The sequence below is a fragment of the Myxocyprinus asiaticus genome, chromosome 12, assembly GCF_019703515.2.
Source record: "Myxocyprinus asiaticus isolate MX2 ecotype Aquarium Trade chromosome 12, UBuf_Myxa_2, whole genome shotgun sequence".
Lineage (NCBI taxonomy): Eukaryota > Metazoa > Chordata > Actinopteri > Cypriniformes > Catostomidae > Myxocyprinus > Myxocyprinus asiaticus.
In genome coordinates, this window is record NC_059355.1 from 35,314,710 (window position 1) to 35,338,825 (window position 24,116).

A 24,116-nucleotide genomic window follows, 5' to 3' on the forward strand; every position below is an offset into this window, starting at 1 on the left:
GAATTTTTTCATATTTAGGCCAAGTAAATACAGCACTCATGTTTCTACCTCACATTTTCGTTGTCTCCTCAATTACTTCCAATGTATTTATTTCTCAGATACTTTTATCGAGCCTGTCAGGGATCTCTGTTCCCAAACCCTGTCCACGTGGGAAGACAGCTGGACAAATTGCCAGTGGACATGCGTAGGCTCTTTTTAAGCCAGAGCCAGATGAAGCTAGGCTCACTGGGGTCGCTGTTTGCCCCTCGCGCCCCACATTTACCCCTCTGTGGGCCTTTCCAGAAAGACTATGGGCCTTTAGTGAAGCAAGCCCACATGAGTGGCACCAAACAGAAGGAAAAAGCTATAGCCAGCCCCATCCCATCCAAGAGCATGGAGATGAGGGACACAATTTTAAGCTCAAAGAACTCTGAGAACCATATCAAACTCAACTTCAAAATGCAGGAAAAAGGGCACTCCTGCAGACAGGGCTCAGGAAGCCCCCTTTTGAGTCCCATTACAGTCTCCGGCACTCTGCCGTACACCAAAGATACTCCTGGCACCAGGACTGTTTTGGATACCATGGACCTGGAGGCCACGCTAAACCCAACAGACCTCTTTCAGGTCGGTTTGCTCACCTCCACTCCGCTGCTTCCTCAGACTGAGACTATACAGCTCATGTCACCACCAAGTAGTCTTTTACAACCAAAGCTAGAAGACAAGGACAATTCAAAGAAAAGACCCCTCCTACTGAAAAGGGGTGGAGACATTGACCACACCCTGTCATCTAGCTGCCCACAAGAACATTCACTCAAAACAACATTTCTGTGATGCTTTCTTCCTGTTACGCTGATTCCAATTTGCACGTTAGCTTTAAGAAATGTTGTTATATATTCATGAGTATTTTATAAAGATATAGGTTGGTACTACATATATATATTTTAGATGAAAAAAGTTTAGAATAAAGATTATTTTTGGAGAGAGGCCAGCTTATGCAAACTGGATAGTCGTATGTTTTATTATGATTGACTGTTTTGTGATACTTTAGTTTTTTCTTTTCCAAACCATCTCAAAAGTGAAGGAGGTTTGTTCCTCGTGGCACAAGCAGTCCAGAGTCATTCCTTTATCTGTTTATTTGGATCTGGATGTTCTGGCGCACTTTAAAGAACCTTCCCCTCCTACCATCACACACTCCTGATAGCACTACAATCGGCCAGTGTTTTTATATTTTCCCCACCCCTAAAATGACAGGAGCTACAGAGATTTCTTAAATATGCCTTAAGATGTTTTCTGTTAGGCTTCAGTTGGTACCTAGCAATTTTTTGGGGGGCAAATGATGAGTTGCACTCTACACTATTCACTTGTTGGGATTTGATGTTATGCTGTTAGGACTATATTGCGCTCCAGTACAGGATTATGTTGAAGCACTTGGAAATGTACCAGATCAGTATAAATTTGAGACAAGCCTTGTCAAATCTGCATGTAAAAATGTAATTGTCCTCTAGTGCATTTGAACACAGTAGTACCTTTCCGTGCATATATACTGATATGGTGCTTGCAGCATTTTCCAGCTCAACTATTGTTTGTATGTCTTTTTTATTTTATTAATTTTTGCTGCTTCTTTGCTTTTCTTGGACAGAAACCTGCAGGATAGGATTACATTTTTGCCTCTTTTTTTATAGTTATATCCAAGGCTGTTGCTTAAATTGACAAGACCCTGGTTCCAAATAGTAGACTGTACTCTTAGGGCTATTTAACTCTATTCCTGAAGGGCTACTGTCCTACAGATTTTTGTTTCAGCCCTAATCAAGCATACCTGCCTATGACTTTCAAGTAATCCTGAAGATCTTGATTAGCTTGATGTGTTTGATTAGGGTTGGAGCAGGACCGGAGTTGAATAGCCTTCCTAAATGTGACCTTAGTGTGCCCCCCTACTTACAGGGCCCCAGACGCAGATTTCTGAAACATAAGATGGCAAGGTAAGACTCATTCAAATTTGAGGAAAGCGCTACATGATTGGTTAGGTTAGGCTTGTAGTTTCTATAACCAATCAGTAAGATGATGAATTTTACTGATTTGTAATATTCAGGTATGGCTTTCTTCTTAAATATAATTGACTCTTGCCCTGCCATCCTTTGTTTTTGAAATTTTCACCCTGGACAGTGTTTCTAGTTACTATCCATGTGGTCCATGCATCAAGCCATCGCGGTTGATGGAAGTACAGGATTTTACTAAGTGCATGTGTGAACAGAAGGATATGTTCCGATAATGCTATTTTACTCAGTGCAGGAAAGAGTGGCTTTAAGCCTATTTTAGTGCAGTTTATATAGTTTTATATAAACTTGCATCTCCTATTTTCTATGATTGTATTTTTCTGCTCTGTTTACTCTAGCTGGATCCTTGACCAAAGATGTAAAAAGCACATGACTTATGGATCTTGGCTGGAGTGTTTGTAATGTAATCAGTAGTTTGGGCTGATTGTTTGATAAGTTAATTGGCTCAAGGCTGTGACTCCTTTATTAAGTGTCTTTGTCCATCACCATCACATGTTGTTACTCTACCCAAATCAGTCCTTTTTTAATTACAGGAAGCATTATTTATTGTATGTTTATGACTAGCCCTCTGGAAACGGCAATATACTTTCACAAAAACATTCCATTTTGATCACTGTCAATTAATTAATGGGCATGTGCATGACGGTGTGATTTCTCTTTTTTTTTTTTTTGATCTGTAATGTTGGAATGCAATGTTCAGACATGCACATGGGTGGTTAGCTTTTATTCAACAAGAGAAAATTCCACAATGCTGCAAATGTCAGGGGTGTGGTGTATTATAGAGTCCCCTAGAGAGATGCTAAAATAGCTTTTATTGAAAGATTAGTCATCTTCTGCTCGCAAAACCTCAAGGCCTTGCCAATCTGTTCATTTGGGATCTCATTTGGGCAGTCACTATCAAAATTGCTGATTTATGAACAGCCTATCAGGAAGATTATGAGAACCATTGTACTCATTACTTAATATGTGGTGTGAATGGAACTTGTTCTGACCAAAAAAAAAAACAAAGGTGTAAAATCTGAAAACTTTTTCTTCCACAGCTTGACATTTATAAATAAACGCAAAAACCTCAGATGTTAACAGGAGGGCAATACAGTGTTAAAGAGTTAGTTCACCCAAAAGTGAGCATTTTGTCTTTATTTATTCACCCACATAATGACAGAATTTTCATTTTTGAGTGAGCTGTCTCTTTTAGCATTAAGCTGGGTGTGATTTTGAGAGAATGACTGACTGTCTCTGTTATTGTGTCGATACCACAGTAAGACCATGAAGAAGCTAATATAGAGCACACAAGTACTTTGTCTCTCAATTCCCTCTGCTCCTACAAGTGCCTTCTTGATCTTCTGCACAGCTCAGGTTCAGCAATAGGAGGGAGCAATATTTATTTTCTAAATGTTTATGTTCATATCCTGGAATTTATGCTGAAATAATTGATCATTTTAAATTCAGAGTCGGATAATTAGCAATGGTTGTATGTACAGAAGTGCCTTTTTCTTTATAATACACCAGAAGAACAGTTTTTACATTGTGGAATATATGTTATGTGCCTTAACACTGGAGAACACATATGTAGATGACAAGACATACAGTGAATTTATATACATGCAGTATATGTTAAGTTATTTTGAAAATTCTATTAAGGAATGAGGTTTAATAAAAACACTTGTTTTTAAAGAATTTAAGAGATCATGCCATGTTTGTGCCAGTAATTGGATGCCAGGGTTCGTGTCTGTCAAGTTCCTGGCAAAGCATCACATGCTGTAATAGAAGCCATTTGCAGCTGCATTCCAAAGCCTTTCCTTAACTGCAGGGCAGATTACCAGAAGGAATGCTGTCCTTTCTAGCTTGTCATAACACATGCATGTAACCATTGGGTAAAATTTTATATACTTAAATGGCTTTTATCACTGTCACTACTACGACAGTTTCTGGCTCATTGTACTATCATTGTTTTTTGTCACGGTCACACAAGGTTCAATGCGTTGTTTTTGTAGATTCACTACATTTTCAGCTCTTTATTAAAAGCACCTGTTTCAAGCGGTTCTGTGACATTTTAGGGGTTTGTAAAATTGTGCTCACTCATGCTATGTTTGTTTCTTGACAAGAACAAATCTTCATGTCATAAAACTGAAATAAATGGTAAAAGAATGTTTATGGATCTCCTCCGCTCTCTCTCTTTTCTTTCTTATTTTCTTTGTCACCATAAAGAGTTCTTATTCATACGATAGCTTTGTGACTTCCCCAACGCCATAGATCTCAAATGACGTTTGCGTATATTCAAACGTAGCACGTCAAGAATGTCAATGTTTATTATTAGGGCTGTCAGTTGATTAAAAATGTTTATGTGAGGTGCCATTTACTTAAATTAATTGTGCATATCAATATCGGCTAAAAGTGCCACCAAAGTAAAGATAATGATCAAAAGAAATCTTATAAAATATAAAAAAATACATTTACTAAAATAAATTAAAGACCTTACATTACTGTGGCAGATGAGTAAAGATTAGACAATACAAAATGCCTTTAGGAGAAAATATTTTCTTTGCTTTATTTCGATATTATTGAACATAAACCTTTTACTGGCCTACAGTCCTCTACAATCTATTTCACTATCGACAGTGCTGGGTAGATTATTTCAGAATTGCAATCCGGTACTGATTACAAATAACATGAGTAAAACTGCAATCAGTAACGTAAACTCTTTAATAATTTTTTTAGGTAATCTAATCTGATTACTTTTGGATTACCTCTGACCTAACTTGTTTATTTGATTTCATGCATTTGAGTAGGATAATCTATACTATTTTGAAAATGTTACTTAAATGCATTTAAGAAAATGTGCATAATGAATCAAAAAATGAGAATTGATATGATTTTGTTTTTGTTGTGTTTTACTTGCTATTTTTGGCCAAGATGGCAGAAAAAGATGTTGTGAATTATTCTTATTTAGAAAATGATTTTCTTTTTTTTTTTTTTTTGTAAACCATTGTCTTTTGATGTTTTTTTTTTTTTTTTTTTTTTGTCCAATTTCGGGGATAGATTAATGTTGTGGCTGATCATTGTACATCAGCAGTGTTTAGTAGCTTGCATAATTACTCATCATTTAAAGACATGGTCTAATGTATATCAGTGGGCTGATTTAGAATTAAAAGTGTATTAGGGAAATCAAATGAAAAATTGTAAAGATTTTTAAATAGAAGAATTAGGGAAAATAATAAACGAACAATCTACTGCCGTTGCCTGTTTAAAATGTAATCATGATCCATAAAAGTAATCTGATTACAAGCATTTTAAAATGACATTTAATCTAATTACAAGTACTTGATTTTTGTAATCTGATTATGTAATCCATATTACATGTAATCCATTACTTCCCAGCACTGCAATCAAGTTCTTCAATCTGTCCGAGGTGGACTAGGACTTTTTTACCGGATGCGTTCTTGCATTCGCTTTTGGAGCTTCTCACTGTAGTGGTTTGAAGCGTATTTAGCCATAAATGCAGTTTTTAGAAGGCTGTTTCAAGTTAAATTTAGTTTGAAACCTTAAAAAAAAAAAAAATTTTTAGCTGTGAATAGTCGTCACAATGTTGCCTGGACAGCTGTGCTTTGTCTGTACAGCTGGATTTGTGCTTGCAACCCTCTGCTGACTGATACTCGCAAAAACAAGAAGGTGTTACTTAAAGCTTTGGTAGAAAAATGTATTCAATTTGTATCGTTTTTGCGGAATGTATGCACTTAGGGGGCATGATTAATTGTGTTAATTTTTTTAACCCATCTTTTAATGTAATTCATCGCACTGAATTGAATTAGGGCACAGCTGGAGGCATTTCTCTCAGGAATGATATACCGAACTAACAGTGGCTGGAAGCATCTGTCAGCCCTAGGAAAGCTCAGTCTCCCAAATTCATGATTTGCAACTTTTAAATGCATCTTTACTGCCGTTGCTCAACAGCTGTAACATTTGAAGTTAACCCATCTTATCAAGGCTTGATAGACAACACCCAAAATATCTCAAATGATTTTTCTAGAATTAGTCTGCATACATTGAGGTGAGGCAGATAATCACAAGATGAACTAGTACAATGTGTAAATAGATATTAATTATATTTGTCCCTTATATTTTTTAAGGTTGTTAGACTGTCAGGCATGTCATAATAAGAGTCCCTCTTGCCCCTTTACAAAAATTTCCTATGGTAACCACACTGAAAAAAGTGGGAACCTGTAACTGTTACAGGTTCCTTATATTTCTACTTGATCTAACCCATAAAAATTACTTTCACTTTTGTAAATACTTTTGTCAGGTAAATTTAGTCAGATTACATTTTTTTGGGAATAAAATAAAACAAGCTAATTTAGATGTTACCACATGAATTATTTTTAGGTTACCTGACAAAACATTTTTTTACAGTGAGCTGAAAGTCATCATGAAAGCCAAATTGTCGCTATTTAATTTATGTTCCTGGTCTTTTTCTGCACAATAATAATTCCAAATAAAATAAATGTTTGTAAAAAATAAACTTTTATCAAAATCACTGATAAAAGTGGTAACATGCAATTGTTACCTCAAGGATATATTTCTACTTAACCCAACCCATAAATATTACTTTTGTTGGAGTACATTTGTCTGTAAATTTGTCAGGTATATTTAGTCTGATTTAATAACATTTTTGATTTGAATAAAACTAGTAAATTTAGAGGGCCTGGGTAGTTCAGCGAGTAAAGACACTGACTACCACCCCTGGAGCGGTAATGCGCTCAACAAGCCACGTGATAAGATGCGCGGGTTGACTGTCTCAGACATTTGGTAATTGGGCATTCCAAATTGGGGAGAAAAAAAACTAGTAAATTTAGATGTTACTACATGAAGCACATTTTTTAGGTTACCTTAAAAATTGATTTTTTTACAGTGCATATTTTTTCATCAAAAATACCAGTTACTACAGTTATTACATTACAATGAACCAATAATTTGGTATTTGCCATCCACTGTCATCTAAAAAATAAAAATAAAAGAAACAATTAAAGAAACATTTTAAAAGATTCTTACACTGTATGAGGTAGATCCCATATTATTAAATGGATAGTTCTGATTGTAAATGGTGATTGGATGAGCAAAGTTCAAATCTGTTGTAAAATGAGCATAAAATCACTCCACTCAGTGACCATTTCTGCAAATTACATATTTGCTCCAGTAGGTGGTGACAAATGAGCATCTTTTTTTGTTATGAGTTAGTCATTTAATCATTTACTCAACTGATTTGGTTAAAGGTGCATTATGTAATATATTTACTGTACTAAAGCATAAAATTATCATAATATGTTATCAGAGATTTAGGAAACATGCTAAGTTGAAATACTGGCTTCTCTGAAAACAATGCTACAGACAGTATATTCTACTTTGAAATTTCTGTTCCGGGCCGGAATTTCTGTTTGTGTTTTGGCCTGTGTGATCCCGCCCCACTGCCCATCTCCCAATAGTATTTGAACACCCCGGGTTGCCAAATTTGAAACAAGTTAGCAGGCAAACATTGACAGCGTTATAAAAAAAATCCACATGAGCTGGTTTATAATTTGCAAACAATAAAAAAAAACATTACAAACATATACATTCGCTGATACAGTGTAAGGCTCGTCGCTTGCCATTGTCAGTTTGCTCATTCCTGTTGCGTGTCTTCAACCCGCGTGAGATTCGAGTCTGGGGAGGAGGGGGCAGGGGAGACAACTCTCTCCAATATTTTGAATTTGGACTGCAGTACCCATTTAAAATGTTTGATATCAATGTTACATATTACTCCTTTAATACAACTGATTCTTTTATGAACGAAACTGAGAGCAGAGTTTTGCTTGATGCTTTGGCTTCTTTTGGAACTATTTGCTGGCAGAGAAGAAATGCACAAAATAATGGTCAATTTTTGTCTGAAATATAAGTCATTTAATAATATTGACTTGTTTGATTACCTGCTGCAAGACGTGCCTACGGCCAAATCACAGTCATGCTGATATGTGGAACAACAGTTCTGTTACTCATGTAATATTGCTTACATTTTATTTGGAGGAAGAATTGTTTATTCACATAATTATTAATAAATATTCCACTGTTCATTAAACATTTGTGTCTTTTATCATAGAGCTGTTGCCGCCGTTATAAATAAGCAAAAAGCCACTCGAATCCTTGCGTTACAGTAAAAAAAACATTCTGCCTTGCCTTATTGTTTTTATAAATATATATATATATATTTTTTTTTATGACTTGACAGTAAAAACCACTGTAGGAACATGTTTACTATAGTAAATTTTATAAGGGCCTAGACATTAGTCTCTGCTGTCTAAAGTAACTTTGAAATCTTAACCTTATTCTCTTCTCTCTGAACAACTTTTACATCTCAAGTCTCAAGACTCTACTCTTATAATACTGCTCTTAAATTTGATCCTAAGCAGGGGTTGGCAAGGCCTTTAGAAGTGAACATGGAAGATGGATAATATCTGGCCCAGAGTTTGTCTTGCTGGTCATTGGGTGGTACGTTTAGCATCTGTGGTCCCTTTTCAGGAGGCAGGAAAGAGGTTATTAATGAATTTCCTATGCAGGGGAGAAGGGGGGTGGGTTGTGCTGATGCTGCCATACAGAGCTTCCCTCTGGCCCCTGCCACCAGCAAATTACTGACCGCTGTCTTTTCAACCACACTTTTCAAAATTAACTTCCGTCATCCTGACAAGGAGATAATGATCTCCCTTTACTTGCTAGCGTTGTCTCTTTTCTGAGGTTAGCACAGCACACTAGAGAATTTAGCTCACTCTCCTTTTCAGTTTTTTTTTTTTCCTCTCTTTGTCTCTGTGTTCTTCTGTGACAGTCTGTTTGTGGGTATGAGGTTACTTTTGCCACTGAACCATGTGATTTTATTTGTCCCCGAGAGAACACATAGTACACAGAAGTGGTTTTAATGGATAGATCATCCAAAAATGAAAATTCTCTCATCATTTACTCACCCTCATGCCATCCCAGATGTGCATGACTTTCTTTCTTCTGCAGAACACAAATTAAGATTTTTAGGTCTCAGCTCAGTATGTCCATATATTATTGCAAGTAAATGGTGACCAGACCTTTGAAGCTAAAAAAAAACAAAAAAAAAAACACATAAAGGCAGCATAAAAGTAATCCATAAGACTCCAGTGGTTAAATCCATGTCTTTAGAAGTGATATGATAGATGTGGGTGAGAAACAGGTCAATAATTAAGTCCTTTTTTCTATAAATCTCCACTTTCACTTTTAGAATGTGAAAAAAAGTGAAAGTGTAGATTTACAGAAAAAAAGACTTAAATATTGATCTGTTTCTCATTAGTGGATTATACAAACAACGTTTCAACCACTAAGGTCTTCGCCAGGTGAAAAAAAATTGCAATGAAAGTGAATAGTGAAAAAAGGTGTATGGAACAACATGAGGGCCAGTCAATGATGAAAGAATTTAAGATTTTTAGGTGAACTATCCATTTGAAGCTTAAGTGTGTAAATTCTGCACCGCTAGCATCACTAAATTGCAAAATATTTTTAAACAGGTTTCCTGAACATTACCCCTGTGGTTGTTCAAACAGATACAGTAGTCCCACCCCCCAAACTTATGCTATTGGCTGAGCCTGTATTGATGTGTCAGGCTGATCAGGATGCTCAAACAAACAGTGCAGCAGGGGTGGACAGGGAAGAGAAATCGGTCTTTGATTTTACATTGAAACTGGCCCAAAAGTTGTTGGGGTGGGGGGTGGGGGGTGGTTAGCTGTCCTTTTCTGCATATCGCTGCCCCCTTCGGCATATCGCGGCGCCGTTTTGTGGCCCGTTCTGCATAACATGGTGGCTCGTTTCAACTTATTCCCGGTTCTCCCGATGGCCAGTCCTGATTGGCCCCAAAGTGCATCGGCCCACCGGGAAAATACACGGTGTGCCAGATTACCAATCCAGCCCTGCAACCACAGTGTTTACACTTTTCTAAGAAATCAGCCCATAAATTGCTCACTTATAATTGCCTCTGCATATTAAGCCGGGATACGAGAAAGTAATTTAACACTGAAAAATTACTTCAGCTTTAAGCATTGTATACAGATATTTTTATTTCTGTTTATTTATATACACATGTTGCAGCAATATTTGAGGTTGAAATGGAATTGTATTCATTTTTTATCTCTTCTACAGGTGTGAATTTTCCATTTCTTATGCAGCCTCATAAAACAAGCTGCTCCAGTGTGTTTTCTTCACAGTTTTCCTTCAGGCTGCCTAGGAATTGCCCATTTGGGAGCTCACGTAGGGCTCATCCTGAGTTCATGGTCAAAATGTAATTCTGAAACCTAATACAAGGTCTCTGAAAAAGTAAATAGTCATTCTATGAGAATTTACATTTATTTTTTACATCAAATAATGTCCCTGACAATCACTGTTGTTGCTGTTTTATGAAACAAAAATGTATTAGATTTGTGTTAAACTTTTTAGAGGTCATGGTTTATTTTTCAATTATCATATTATAATTATTACGTTAGGCTGCACTTACAATTGTAATTATGACCTAATTCATAATGGTATTTTTCTACCTTTTCTGATGGTAACTTGAATTTAGAAATGTAATTTTATTTTAAATTAAATAAATTTTATTTTTCAAATGGACTATATAATAGGAGGTAGACGCTGCAATAACCGGAGAAGAACCTCAGGATTAAATTGTACTTGTACCAGCCCATTAGCACGTCACGTGCGCAACTTCACCAATCCCACTTGCGCTTAGATTTAGCGCATGCTTGCACAAAAATACCAAAACTTCACGACCATGCCCATTGATTTTGCACTATGACTTATTGCATATCGCTGCGCTTAGCACTAGCGCTCAATAGGGCCCTCGATATTATTGATTTTGCTGACATATTTTATTTACAGGCAGTATTTGAGTTTATTGTTTCTTTGAATTGATAGTGAATAATGACATAAAAGGTCATATGTCTTTAGAAGACTTGGAATATTGTGCATGAGATATATACATTTATTTATTTATTTTTAATCCTTTTTTTTTTTTTTTTTTTTTAACTTGACAGAACCAAGTCACTTCACTTTTGTTACATGGCAAAAAATTCCCTGTTTTATTAAATTCACCTTTTGTGTTCTGGGGAAGAGAGAAAGTCATATGGGATTGGAGTGACATTAAGGTGAGTATATAATAACAGAATAATGACAGAACTTTCATTTTTGGATGGACTATCCCTTTAATCTTCATTATGTTGTTACTTAAAGGTGTGAGAATTCTGTCCTCTTATTAACTTAAAGAATGGCCAAAGAACATGACAATGAGTCTGTTATCAAGCTTGGCATGTGATTGCAATTAGATTACAAATGAGACAGGAGACCCGCTGTCTGACAGCCTGCCGCAGGTATGTGAAAGGCAAGGTCTCATTAAGGATCATGACACACAATGATGCTCACCTAATTGCCTCTCTGTCCCTCACACACACACACACACACTTGTTTTTTCTTTCACTGTAATTGTGGCACATTTCCCAAAAATATTTAATGGAGAGAGCAGCTGTTAATATTCTTAAAGCCTGTTCAGCAACCTTCATTAACACTCACCTACAGCACCCTGGGGTGGGGCATGCTGGGCATTCATATTCATGGGAACCATGCAGGGAGATATGGTTATTTATTGTTTCATGTGCATCCTGCATGTGCTAGTTCAGTGCATCAGGTTGCTGATGGGTGTTGGACATTCTCTGTAAATAATGCATGAAAGCCTTACTGTAATATTGAATCTGGCCTTGCACACTGCCAATCAAACTTTCAGTTAGCTACCTTTCAGTGTTTTGCGTTTATGATCATCCATTAAAACCTCTGAAATCTGCCAAGTTACGTTGTCATTGTAGTTTGCAGTAGTCTACAGTCAAGCTACACTTTTGAAAAGGAGTTAGGAGTAGTTAGTCAACAATATATTTTTAAAGTTAACCATCTACTGTCACGCAACTGAAAATGTAGTTACGTAAGTATTGTCCTACTTTAAGTTAGTTTCTCCCCAACACTGGTTTACAACATTATCTGTGCAGCAAGTAAGGGATAATCTACTGTCAGCCGGTTGTTATCGCACAGTAAACCCAGACAGGGTGATCAGGACTGTAGGTGTTTACTTTGTAAAAATGGCTGTCTGACTCCTCAGTATTCAGCCTACAAGACTACTTGCCAAATAAGTAAATAAATAAACATGAAACATTGATTTGAATTGAAATTATTTTATCAGCTTACTTGTAGAGATCGCACAGTGAGCCGAGAAGCAGGAAAGATGGCTTGCAGAACACGGATGAGCGGTCTGATACGTCTTAATCCCCGGATATGCGGTTGTTATAGAGCAATATCTGACAGCTGGATGGTGCCACTGACCAATCAAAATTGAGTATTCCAGAGAGCCGTGTAATAAGCTAATGTAACAACCATAGATATTTAATGGTATATATAACAATTAGTGTTTGACCAATGTTAAGGTAGTTGATTCCTACATTTTTAAATCTGGTTCCCCCAATCCTGGATTTGTGGTTAGATCCATGAGTAAGATGTTATGCTAAAGACTGGTGCTGTGTTTAATAGAACTTATATATTTTTGGTAGCCTAAAATCACTGAACTCCCAAGAGATCCTTTTTTATTTCCTCCTCTTCCACCACGTGCACCTTCTGTATCAATCACAGTGCTTATCCATAGCAGTTCATGAAATTGGCTCTGTGCTACTATAAAAGGGCAGATTTTCCATTTGTTTAATGTGCTGTAATCAGTGAATCTGCATACATGAGTGTGGCTCCTAGCTTGTTTGTTTGTTGAGTGATATTCAAGGGCCTGAACACAGGGGACAAAGTTTGAGAGAGGGTTCAGTAGTGAATGAGTTCCTCTAAATAACACATCTAGTCCTGTGGAATAGAGCCAAGGTCTCTCTGTTGATCACCAGGGGCCTTGAACATGATGGCAATAGTGGCCATAATCAATCCATAGTGTGTGTGTGTGTGTGTGTGTGTGTGTGTGTGTGTATATATATATATATATATATGTGTATGTGTATATATATATGTGTATGTGTATGTGTATATATATATATATATATATATATATATGTGTATGTGTGTATATATATATACACACACACACACACACACACACACGTGTATAGTGACTAAGGATTTTTTTCCCATTCAGACACAAGAGCATCAGTAAGGCCAGGCACTAACGTTGGGCAATGAGGACCGACTTCATCCCAGGGTTGTTCAGTGGGGTTCAGGTCTGAGCTTTGTGCAGGACAGTCAAGTTAAACCATACTAGGCTCAGTAAACCATTTACCATAAATCATGTACTAACGGCATGTGAAATTTACCATATTTTGTTGACAGTATAACTCCAGGTCAGCATCTGCTTTTTTCCACTTGTACTGTATGTCCCAGTGGTTGTTTCACAGGTTGAGCCTGCGTTTGTTTACTCACTTTACATCAGATGGCTCATCAAAATAAATGAAGCTGACACACCATCTGTTAATAGGCTACCTAATATAAGAATAAGGGTGATTTGGATAAATATTATGTGTTCGTTTTTGCTGCATGTTTATGCCTGCACAAAAAGGTTATATACTGTATATATACATATATGTGTGTGTGTGTGTGTGTGTGTGTGTGTGTGATTTAATTTAGTTGTATGGATTTATTCATTATTAATCAGTAATATACTCACACACATATACAGTATAAGTTCATTATAAGTTCAGGTTTGTTCATAATGCATTAACTAATGGTAACAAACTAATTGTAAAGTTTGACCAATTAATCATTAGTCTCTCTTTGTAAATAATAAATATTTTTTAATTGAGATTTAAAAGTATACCACAATAGCTCCTTATAGATACTGTAAATAAAATAATGGAAGCAATATCACACACAAGTGAGATTATAGAGACATCCAGTGTTCAAGTGAGTAATAACAGATTCATCAGTAAAAGCATCACCCTTTAAACACACTGGACTCAACTGTGTTTTATATAACTATTCATGTTTTCACTTTATAATCAGCTTCGGTCATAGATCATAATGATGGCCATCGATAATTGATTTATGTCTGACCTACCAGACCTACTTATTCTTTCTCATGTCTTTCTTTGAGCATATGAATGAATAAACTGAGCCTCACATCAGGGTTCAGCAGTCTCCACTTCTATAATGCATAACTCAAAAGAATCATGACGTTTGATTTAGAGACAAAAGCCTTTCACCCACAAATACAACTGACAGCTGCCTAAACCAAATGTCACAGTGAATGTTCGACTCCATTTCCAATTCAATACAATAACAGAATAGTAACACTCTCAAGGCCATGTGCGAACTACGTACATCTTCTAGATGAAACCATACATTATTTTAAAAAATATATTTCAGAGCCAGACCCTAAGCCAATGTGTTCTGCACAGTGTGCTTACATGAGATGATAAACATAATTCAGACTGCAATATTTACCTTAAATGGATATAAATATTCTATGGCAACTGGTGCAGAGTCTGGATTCACAAATATATTCCTAAAAGAAGCTCAAGCATGTAGCATTTAACACGCCATACATTAATTTTGAGAGGTAGCTAACATCTACACAAGTATTCTTTAAATGAAAATCAACACCTACTCTTAGCCTGCATTAAACAGCCATGGCATAGACTAAAAAAGTGCTGTACATATTTATGACTTAAACATTCTCTGAAAATTAGAACTAAATAAGATTTTCAAAACCACAGTTCATAACCATCCCATGAATATGAGGAAGTCTTATTTGGATATTCGATCTCTGTGACATGGGCTTTGCAAACATAGTCTCATGAAAACTCCTACGGGTGCCGAAATTGTAAGATATCATATGACTTTTTAGATCAACCAATCAAACATGATTTCAAATATTTTCACACAAAATATATTTTGCTATCGGAATCATTGTTACATTTAGGGTTTGGGTAAGAGGTTAGACCTCATCGTTAGGTTTAGGTATAGGGTTTGTGTTAGGGGTCAAATCGTAAAAACGCTTGTACAAAACCCTGATGCTTCTTTTTCTTCCGTTGTACACAACAATTATTTTCCTATTAAAATCATGATTAGGTTGAGGGTTTGGGTAAGGGGGTAGACTTTATGGTTAGGTTTGGGTTTGAATCCTTTGGTTTGTTTATTTTTCTCTATGGGAGTAAAGTCGTATGTTTTTGTACATGCCATGATTTTGTCATCTCATACTATCATTATGACAGTAACACTTTAAAATAAGGTTACATTTGTAAACATTAGTTAACATAAACTAAAAATGAACAATACTTTTACAGCATTTATTAATCATGGTTAATTTCAACATATGCTAACACAAGTTGTATTCAACAAACATTGTATATGTTAACATTAGTTAATGCACTATGAACTAATAATGAACAATTGTACTTTTATTAACTGACATTAACAAAGACTAATAAATACTGTAAAACATTTATTGTTCATTGTTATTTCATGATACCTAATGCATTTACTAATGTTAATGTAACCTCAGCCCATGAACAGTTTATCCTTCCACCAGAGGGAGCCATCACCTGAGTTTTAGTGGCACTTCCTATTTGTATTCTCACTTCCTGTTTGTAGCTTTATAAGCCATGTGCTTCACTGACCACGTTGCGAAGTATTGCCAGCTAACCCCTGTCTTACCAAGCATTGACCATTGCCTATTGTTTATGTCTCATGTTATGACCTTTGTGCCTGTTTATCTGGATATTGTCTTTTGGATCACAGTTTTGCTTTGTTTGCCTTGTTGGACTGCTCGCCTGTTATTGAATCACTGCCTGTTATATCGACTATGTCTCTCTGCTCAGCGATTTGGATTGTTTGCCTGATTTGTTGAATAAACTTCCTGCATATGGATTCTAAAGCTGCATCCATGTCCAGTTCGTTACAGAATACTTTGCCAGACCAGGATCCAGCAGAGGATACACAGCTCAGAGCCACGATCGCTTATCAAAGTGATGTACTACAGGGATTTCAAGAACAACTTGTGAATCTTCGAGCTTCTAATGAACATTTGACACACTATATCCAGTCGATGTCTTCCCCACGCCCTGACATGGTAAGACTGGCACTGCCTGGCAATGTTCAATATATTTAACTCACCAACCCGACTCCTTTAATCAAGAGACAGCTAAATGTGCTTTAATGATGAGTTTGCTTACCGGAAAAGCATTAGAGTGGGCTTCGGCAGTTTGGGATAATGATGAACAAATCCTTCACGTATTTCTCACAACAGATTAAGGACGTTTTTGAATACCCTGCAGGGGGAAGAGACATTTCTGTACAGTTATACACCAGGGGAAATTATGTGCAGCCAATTATGCAGTACAATTTCGTTCTCTAGCAGTGCAGAATGGTTGGAACGATATTGCTCTCAAATCAGTATTCTGACAAGGTTTAAATCCCACACTGCAAGCTGAGCTGGCATGCAAGGATGAATCATTAACTTTGTCTGAGTACATTATCTTGACTGTTAAAATCGACAATCTCATGCGCAATCAGCCATGATCCAGTGCACTCAAGCATTTCTCTGCCACTGCCTCATCTTGTTACTTCGTCAGCTGAATCGTATGAACCCATGCAAATCGGGTGTGCGAGGGTGCCCGAGGAGGAACGCCAGCGCAGACGAGATTAGGGGTTATGTTTCTACTGTGGCCAACCAGGACATCGTTGTAACGCATGCCCACATAAAGCCAGAGCCTCAGCTGGATGTTCTTTAAGGGTGAGCATCACATTTGATTCAGTTTCCAGTCAGAATTTTTACTCTTCCTGTGACCATTTTTATTGAAGATAACCAATCGTGTGTTACAGCGCTAGTGGATTCAGGAGCTGCATTGAACCTCATTCATCATAAGATAGTTACCAAATTCCATATCCCTACAATACCATGTAATTCTCCCAACCGAATCACTGCAGTAGATAATGCACCCATAGGCATGGGGCAGATAATCCATAAAACCATCCCTATCCAGATTCAATTAGGAATTTTCCACGTCGAAACCTTGACACTCTATGTCATCACATCTCCTCGCTACCCCATTTTCCTAGAATACCCATGCCTATCACTCCATTACCCATTGATCTCCTGGAGAAAAGGGGAATTGCTGCGTTGGTCTCCATTCTGTCAAGAGTATTGTCTAACAACTGAGTTAATAGTACCATGCCTGACCACGAGTGTGGAGAGCCCCCAGACTAACATCCACACTCACATCCCCAAGGAATACTGTGAACTCATAGAGGTATTTAGCAAAGACAAAGCCACCCAATTACCACCCCACAGACCTTGGGACTGTGCCATGGACTTGCTATCCAATTCATCTCCCCCTAGAAGCAAGGCTTACCCTCTATCCCTCCCTGAAATGCAGGCTATGGAGGATTACATCGAGGAGGCACTAGCATCGGGCTTCATCCGTCCCTCTACATCACCAGCCGCAGCTGGAGTTTTCTTTGTGGAAAAGAAGGATGGTGGACTCCGGCCATGTATAGACTACAAGGGTCTGAATGCCATCACATTAAATACCGCTATCCCCTGCTCTTAGTCTCATCTGCCTTAGAACAACTAAGAGAAGCCAAGATTTTTACTAAGCTGGATCTCAGAAGTGCCTACAACTTGGTCCATATCAAAGAAGGGGATGAGTGGAAGACTGCGTTTATTACCACTAGAGGGCACTATGAGTACTTTGTCATGACCTATGGCCTTGCCAATGCACCTTCAGTTTTCCAGTCATTTGTCAATGAAATTTTCAGAGACCTTCTCAGCAGCTGTGTAATAGTTTACATTGATGATATCCTTGTTTACTCAAAGACCAGGGATGAACATATTCAACAAGTCAAGACAGTGCTCAACTGTCTACTCCACCATCAGCTATATGTGAAAGCAGAAAAATGTGAGTTTCACACCACCACTTCAACCTTCTTAGGATATAACATCAGCCCCAAAGGAGTAGAGATGGATGAGTCCAAAATCAAGGCAGTCACTGAGTGGCCAGCCCCCACAACCATCAAGGAACTACAATGATTTCTTGGGTTTGCAAACTTTTACAGGCAATTTCATAAGGAACTACAGCATTGTTGCAGCCCCTCTCACTGCATTACTCAGAAGAAAACCTAGGAGGTTGACTTGGCCAGATAGTGTACAAGATGCTTTTAAAAGACTCAAGTCTAGTTTCACCACTGCTCCCATCTTGAAACACCCAGATCCAGACCTCCCCTTCATAGTAGATGTAGATGCTTCAGACTGTGGCATCAGAGCTGTACTCTCCCAGCATCATGGTTATCCGGGTAAACTCCACCCATGTGCATTTTTCTCCAAAAAAACTCACCTCTGTAGAGACTCATTATGATGTAGGCAACAAGGAACTGCTGTCCATCAAATCTGCCCTAGAGGAGTGGAGGCACTGGTTGGAGGGATCCAGGCACCCATTTCAAGTCATCACTGACCACAAGAACTTGGAATATATTAAGAAAGCCAAGAGAATGAATCCACGACAGGTCAGGTGGGCGCTCTTCTTCACCCAATTCAGTTTCACTGTTACTTATCAACCAGGCAGCAAGAATGGCAAAGCAGATACCCTGTCACAAAGACATGATCCAGTTCATTCATCACCTCTCCCAGAACCCATTCTGCCACAGTCTGTTGTCATCACACCCATCCGTTGGGATATTATGGAGATCCATCGTGGACAAAAAGATGAACCACCACCATCAGAACGTCCTTCCAACAGGCAGTACGTACCCCAAAATCTCAGAGGGTCTTACAGTGAGTGCACACTTCCCTAGGCTCTGGTCACCCAGGAATTCAAAGAACGGCAATGTTGGTATGTAACTCTTTCTGGTGGCCCACTCTGAAACCCCCCCCCCCCCCCCCGTCAACTCCCTGCAGGGCTGCTGGAACCTCTGCCCATCCCTCAATGACCATGGTCAAACCTAGCAGTAGACATTATCACCGATCTCCCTAATTCCAATGGTTTCTCTGCCATCTGTGTCATTGTTGATCGTTTTTCTAAATCATGTCATCTGATCCCCATGAAAGGCCTACCCACAGCTATGGAGACTGCAGAGGCCCTGTTCAACCAGGTTTTCAGGGTGTATGGACTCCCAGATGACATTGTCACGGACCGGGGACCACAGTTCACATCACGGGTATGGAAGGCTTTTTGTCATTTAAATATCAATGTCAGTTTAACCTCTGGCTATCACCCTCAGGCTAACGGTCAAGTGGAGAGAGTAAACCAAGAAATTGGACATTACTTACGCTCCTATTGTAGTTGTGAACAGCACCATTGGAGCACTTTCCTGCCATGGGTTGAGTACGCTCAGAACTCCCTCACACATTCATCCACAGGACTAACCCCTTTCCAGTGTGTCCTGGGTTATCAACCACCACTGTTCCCTTGGTCTGGAGAACCATCAGAGGTGCCGGCGGTGGACGACTGGATCAGTATAGATAGGGTGTAGGGCAGCGTCCATGTCCAGCTTCAGCTAGCCATCAGGAGACCGAAGATTAAGGCCGACCGCCGGAGGCGTCCCCACCCTAATTACCAGCCTGGCCAGATGGTATGGCTTTCTACGAGGGATCTACTTCTGAGGCTACCTAGCAGGAAGCTCAGTCCAAGGTACGTAGGTCCCTTTAAGATACTAAGACAAATCAACCTGATGACCTATAGACTAGTGCTTCCTGCTGATTATCGTATCTCTCCTTACTTCCATGTATCCCTCCTGAAACCTGCACACCCTGCACTGGAACCTGTAACCACTGAATCAACGCCGCCTCCACCATTGGAGATCGATGGATCCCCTGCCTATCTCGTCCGGGAGATCCTAGATTCCCGAAGGAGGGCTAATCGACTACATTACCTTGTGGACTGGGAGGGATACGGTCCTGAAGAGAGATCCTGGGTAGTAGCCTCAGACATTTTGGATCCCTCACTCATCAGGGACTTCCACTGTGATCATCCAGACCGACCGGCACCCAGACCAAGGGGACGGCCCAGGAGGAGAACAGCTGGGGGTGTTCCTAGAGGGGAGGAATCTATAATACCTCAGCCCATGAACAGTTCATCCCTCCACCAGAGGGAGCCATCACCTGAGTTTTAGTGGCACTTCCTGTTTGTATTCTCACTTCCCGTTTGTAGCTTTATAAGCTATGTGCTTCACTGAACACGTTGCGAAGTATTGCCAGCTAACCTGTCTTACCAAGCTTTTACCATTGCCTGCTGTTTGTCTCATGTTATGACCTTTGTGCCTGTTTATCTGGATATTGTCTTTTGGATCACTGTTTTGCTTTGTTTGCCTTGTTGGACTGCTCGCCTTTTATTGAATCACTGCCTGTTATATCGACTACATCTCTCTGCTCAGCGATTTGGATTGTTTGCTTGATTTGTTGAATAAACTTCCTGCATATGGATTCTAAAGCTGCCTCCATGTCCAGTACAGTTAACACATGCAACCTTATTATAAAGTGCTGCTATTATGACTTGTCATGACACCGGGTTAATTTTGCAAAATGTGCAAATTTTTGTTTATGTTGCACTAACCGATATGGCAGTTGTCTTGGACTTTATACTGACACTTAGTGGTGTGGATACAGCATCATGCAAAATAAATGTTTTCAGTTACTGATGACATTGTAAAAATGCCTTTTTTGGCATCAACCATGAATATTTTTTTTTTCTGTTAGCAAAAGTGTCCAATAACAGGGGGGCTACTGAGATAAACAAGTAATATTAAGATCATCATATGATCTGAATATGATCTTAATATGGCTCCATGAGGCGATCCATGTACAATTAAATAAAAACTTTAATAGAAATTACTGATTGCACTTTTTGTTTTTTTTTTTGTTTTTTTTAAATATTAATAATTATATTATAAATATTTTGGGTAGGTAAAATATTTTTGGAAAGTTGACATCCCTTTGGAAAAATGTTGTACTCCCCATGTAAAATTATTTTAAACAGCATTTTGCTCATTTGTTTATATTTATTATGCATGCATTTTTATACAACTTCACACATGGAGACTACATGGAATATTTATACTAATAGTAAACCTCATCAATGGTCACACCATTTGAAATGAATTAGTGAAGTTATAAGATATTTTATAATAGTCGAACAAAATGGCAAGGCAAGCCGATTTAGCTTTTAATTCTCCCAGCGTTACTCTATGTAATTGCAAAGATTGTAATGGGCATTTGCATTTGTAACAATGCATTTATTGATATCAAAAAGTATCATTTTTACTAAGAATTGCATTGTTGATATGTGAAATTGGAATTTGAACAAGAAATTAAATCTGTAATTGCATTTTTAATATGACAGATCATTGTGAAATTCTATTTGTGAAAATGACTATTAATTGTAATAGCCATTTTTCAATTAGCAAGCTCTACAATATATTTTCTTCTAATTTGAACTTTATAGCTCCCCAACTGAAATTCTTACTAGTTAAAAATCAACTGTAGAGCTCTGTGATTAAAAATGTATGGAAATTAATGGAAACAAATGACAAGTGAATATTCCAGTGTAGAACTCTGTAACTGGAATTACATTCAGTTACAGAGAGCTCTGCAATAGAAATTCTTACTAGTAAAAATTCAATTACAGAGCTCTAATGTAAAAATGCAGTTATGACGAGTAACACTGGGAACATTAAAAGATAATTTGGCCTTCCATATAAGAAGGACAAGGGACACAAAAAGAATCAACACTTAATGTGTTTCTTTCTGCACTCTCAGTTGATTACAATAGTACCATTAAGCCTTTGCAAAAGGTCTTGTGCTGATGTTAGCAAAGTTGTTTGCCCATTAGTCCTTTAAGGAAGTGACATTTTTTGGCTTGTGTTCAAGATTAAAATTAATTGTTAAGACAGAAAGGCTCAGGGGCTGGCTGATTGATGAGCCGTTGTTCATCAGTGCCATTTAACCAGATTCTAAAACTGATCAGAAGGAAAGCATTGAGCAATGATGAGATATCATGTGCATACTGAAGACTGCTGCTGCCATGTTCTGACTAGGCTGGAGTCACGTCACTGCTTCTCTTCAAGATTAGAAGACAAAGACACAGGCCATGAAACATGTAACTCTGGTGCTAGAACACTGCAATCTGGTCTACATGCATTCTTTGGAGTATATTTGTTTTTATCCAAAAATAGAGAGAGGGGAGATGTCAAATATGAACTTATGTTTTGGGGAGGGAAGAAGGAAAAGATGTTGTATTAAAGTCAACATGAAACACCATTTGCAACACATTTTACTTCCATTCTACTCTCCCCCTTCAATGCATCATCACAACATTTTGATTTTGCTTGTTTGTTTGTTTTTGTTTGTTTGTTTGTTTTTGCACTGTAGAAACTGAATAAAACAAAACCAGACAGCGTAATGAAGTGTGAAGTAATGAAGTGTGTAAATTATTTATGTAAATTTAAAAAAACAAGTCTTTAAGGTCTATAAATGAGCTGAAACAAATAGATCAGTGTATCTCTCTTTTTTTAGTATTGTGACACATTTATAACCAAGGCATTAAATTAAGATTCGGATGTCAAATCTAGAAATACTGTCCATCTCTCTTTCTGTTCACTCTTTATCATTTCAAAGTGATTTCCAGGTCCAGCAATTGCAGCCACCAGTCCTCCTAATGCTGCCGTTTATCACTCTGTTAAACAGCCCTACTGAAAAGGTCACTGGAAGAAGGGCTTTGAGGGGACAGCTATATGACAAATATAACTGGACCATCTTGTTCCTCAAAAGGTCAATGGCAACACATTCCTTTTGCATTTTAAACATGGCAGGAGAGGAAGATTGAGACCTAAGTGTATTTTCATAGAATGTTCAGGGAGAGTGAGCTGTTTTTCAGTCTGCATTATCTAATGCATTATCTTTTGAAAAACATTGTCCCCTTAACTCACACACTTGCTCTTCCCTCTTGTCACATGCCAGTTTGTCCTAGCTAGCTTTTTAAAGGAATAGTTCACCCAAAAATGAAAATTCTCTCATCATTTACTCACCCTCATGCCATCCCAGATGTGTATTACTTTCTTCTGCAGAACATAAATGAAGATTTTTTTAGATTCTTTTTTTTTTTTTTTTAACTCTGTAGATCCTCACAATGAAAGTGAATGGTGACCAGAACTCAGATAGTCCAAGCAGGGCATAAATGCAGCGTAAAAGTAATCCATACGACTCTAGTAGTTAAATCCATGTCTTCTGAAGTGATATGATAGTTGTGGGTGAGAAACAGATATCTTTACTTTATCTGCCATCCCAAAACAATGTCCCTGTGCACATAGCAAGGTCCCTAAAGAAATTATTTATGAATATTTTTTAGAAATGTTTTGGCCTGCACAAAGCGCAGATATGAACCCCAGTAAACTTCTTCGGCATGAATTGGAATACCAACTGCAAGCCAGGCCCCATCAATAAATACAATACATTTTAATATTGCCATTTTTATGACACAGGATACTCTGTGATGTGCGATGAAAGCATGCGTTCTGTTCTGTTTCACAACAGGGTACAAGCTTTGTATTTCGACATATTGATGGAGAAATCATCACAACTGTTAGCACAATATTTGCTTTTCCATATGTTTGAACATCACACTTGCTACAAATACATTTTGGTGTCAGTCTTTTTATGTGTGTGACTCAAGGGTACAGCTAGGAAGATTGATGCTATTGTTCGCATTCCTCATTGCACATATCAAAATGTAAAGGAGAGGACGTCTCAGACATTGAAAATTCACTTACTGTTTGTTTATTGATTTGTAGGAGTTCAAATGTCTTTCTTTTTCTTTGAAATTAAAGTTTGTATGTTGCCATTGTGTGGTGTCCATAAATTACCAGTTTAATTTTATTAAAGTATTTTTTTTTTTTTTTGTCTCCACAGCAACAATTTTAACATTTGTATCCCAACATTCCATTTCACTCTAAATTACTTAAAAAATCAAATTCTGCAATACATAGCGGTCATGATTTTTTCAGTCCTCTGATATTTGAAAAGGCAGCAGGAATGAAAAG

The 24,116-nt window shown here is 37.8% G+C and overlaps 1 protein-coding gene across 1 annotated transcript in view; it reads left to right on the plus strand.

The window, feature by feature from the left end:
• Positions 1 to 4,268, plus strand: part of LOC127449417 (phospholipid-transporting ATPase VA-like) — a 93,743-nt gene extending 89,475 nt beyond the window's left edge. The window contains exon 21 of the mRNA XM_051712823.1: positions 99 to 4,268. Coding sequence (XP_051568783.1) covers positions 99 to 810 — 712 coding nt within the window. The 3' untranslated portion in view covers positions 811 to 4,268. The remainder of the gene's footprint in view (positions 1 to 98) is intronic.
• Positions 4,269 to 24,116: the final 19,848 nt, after the last annotated feature.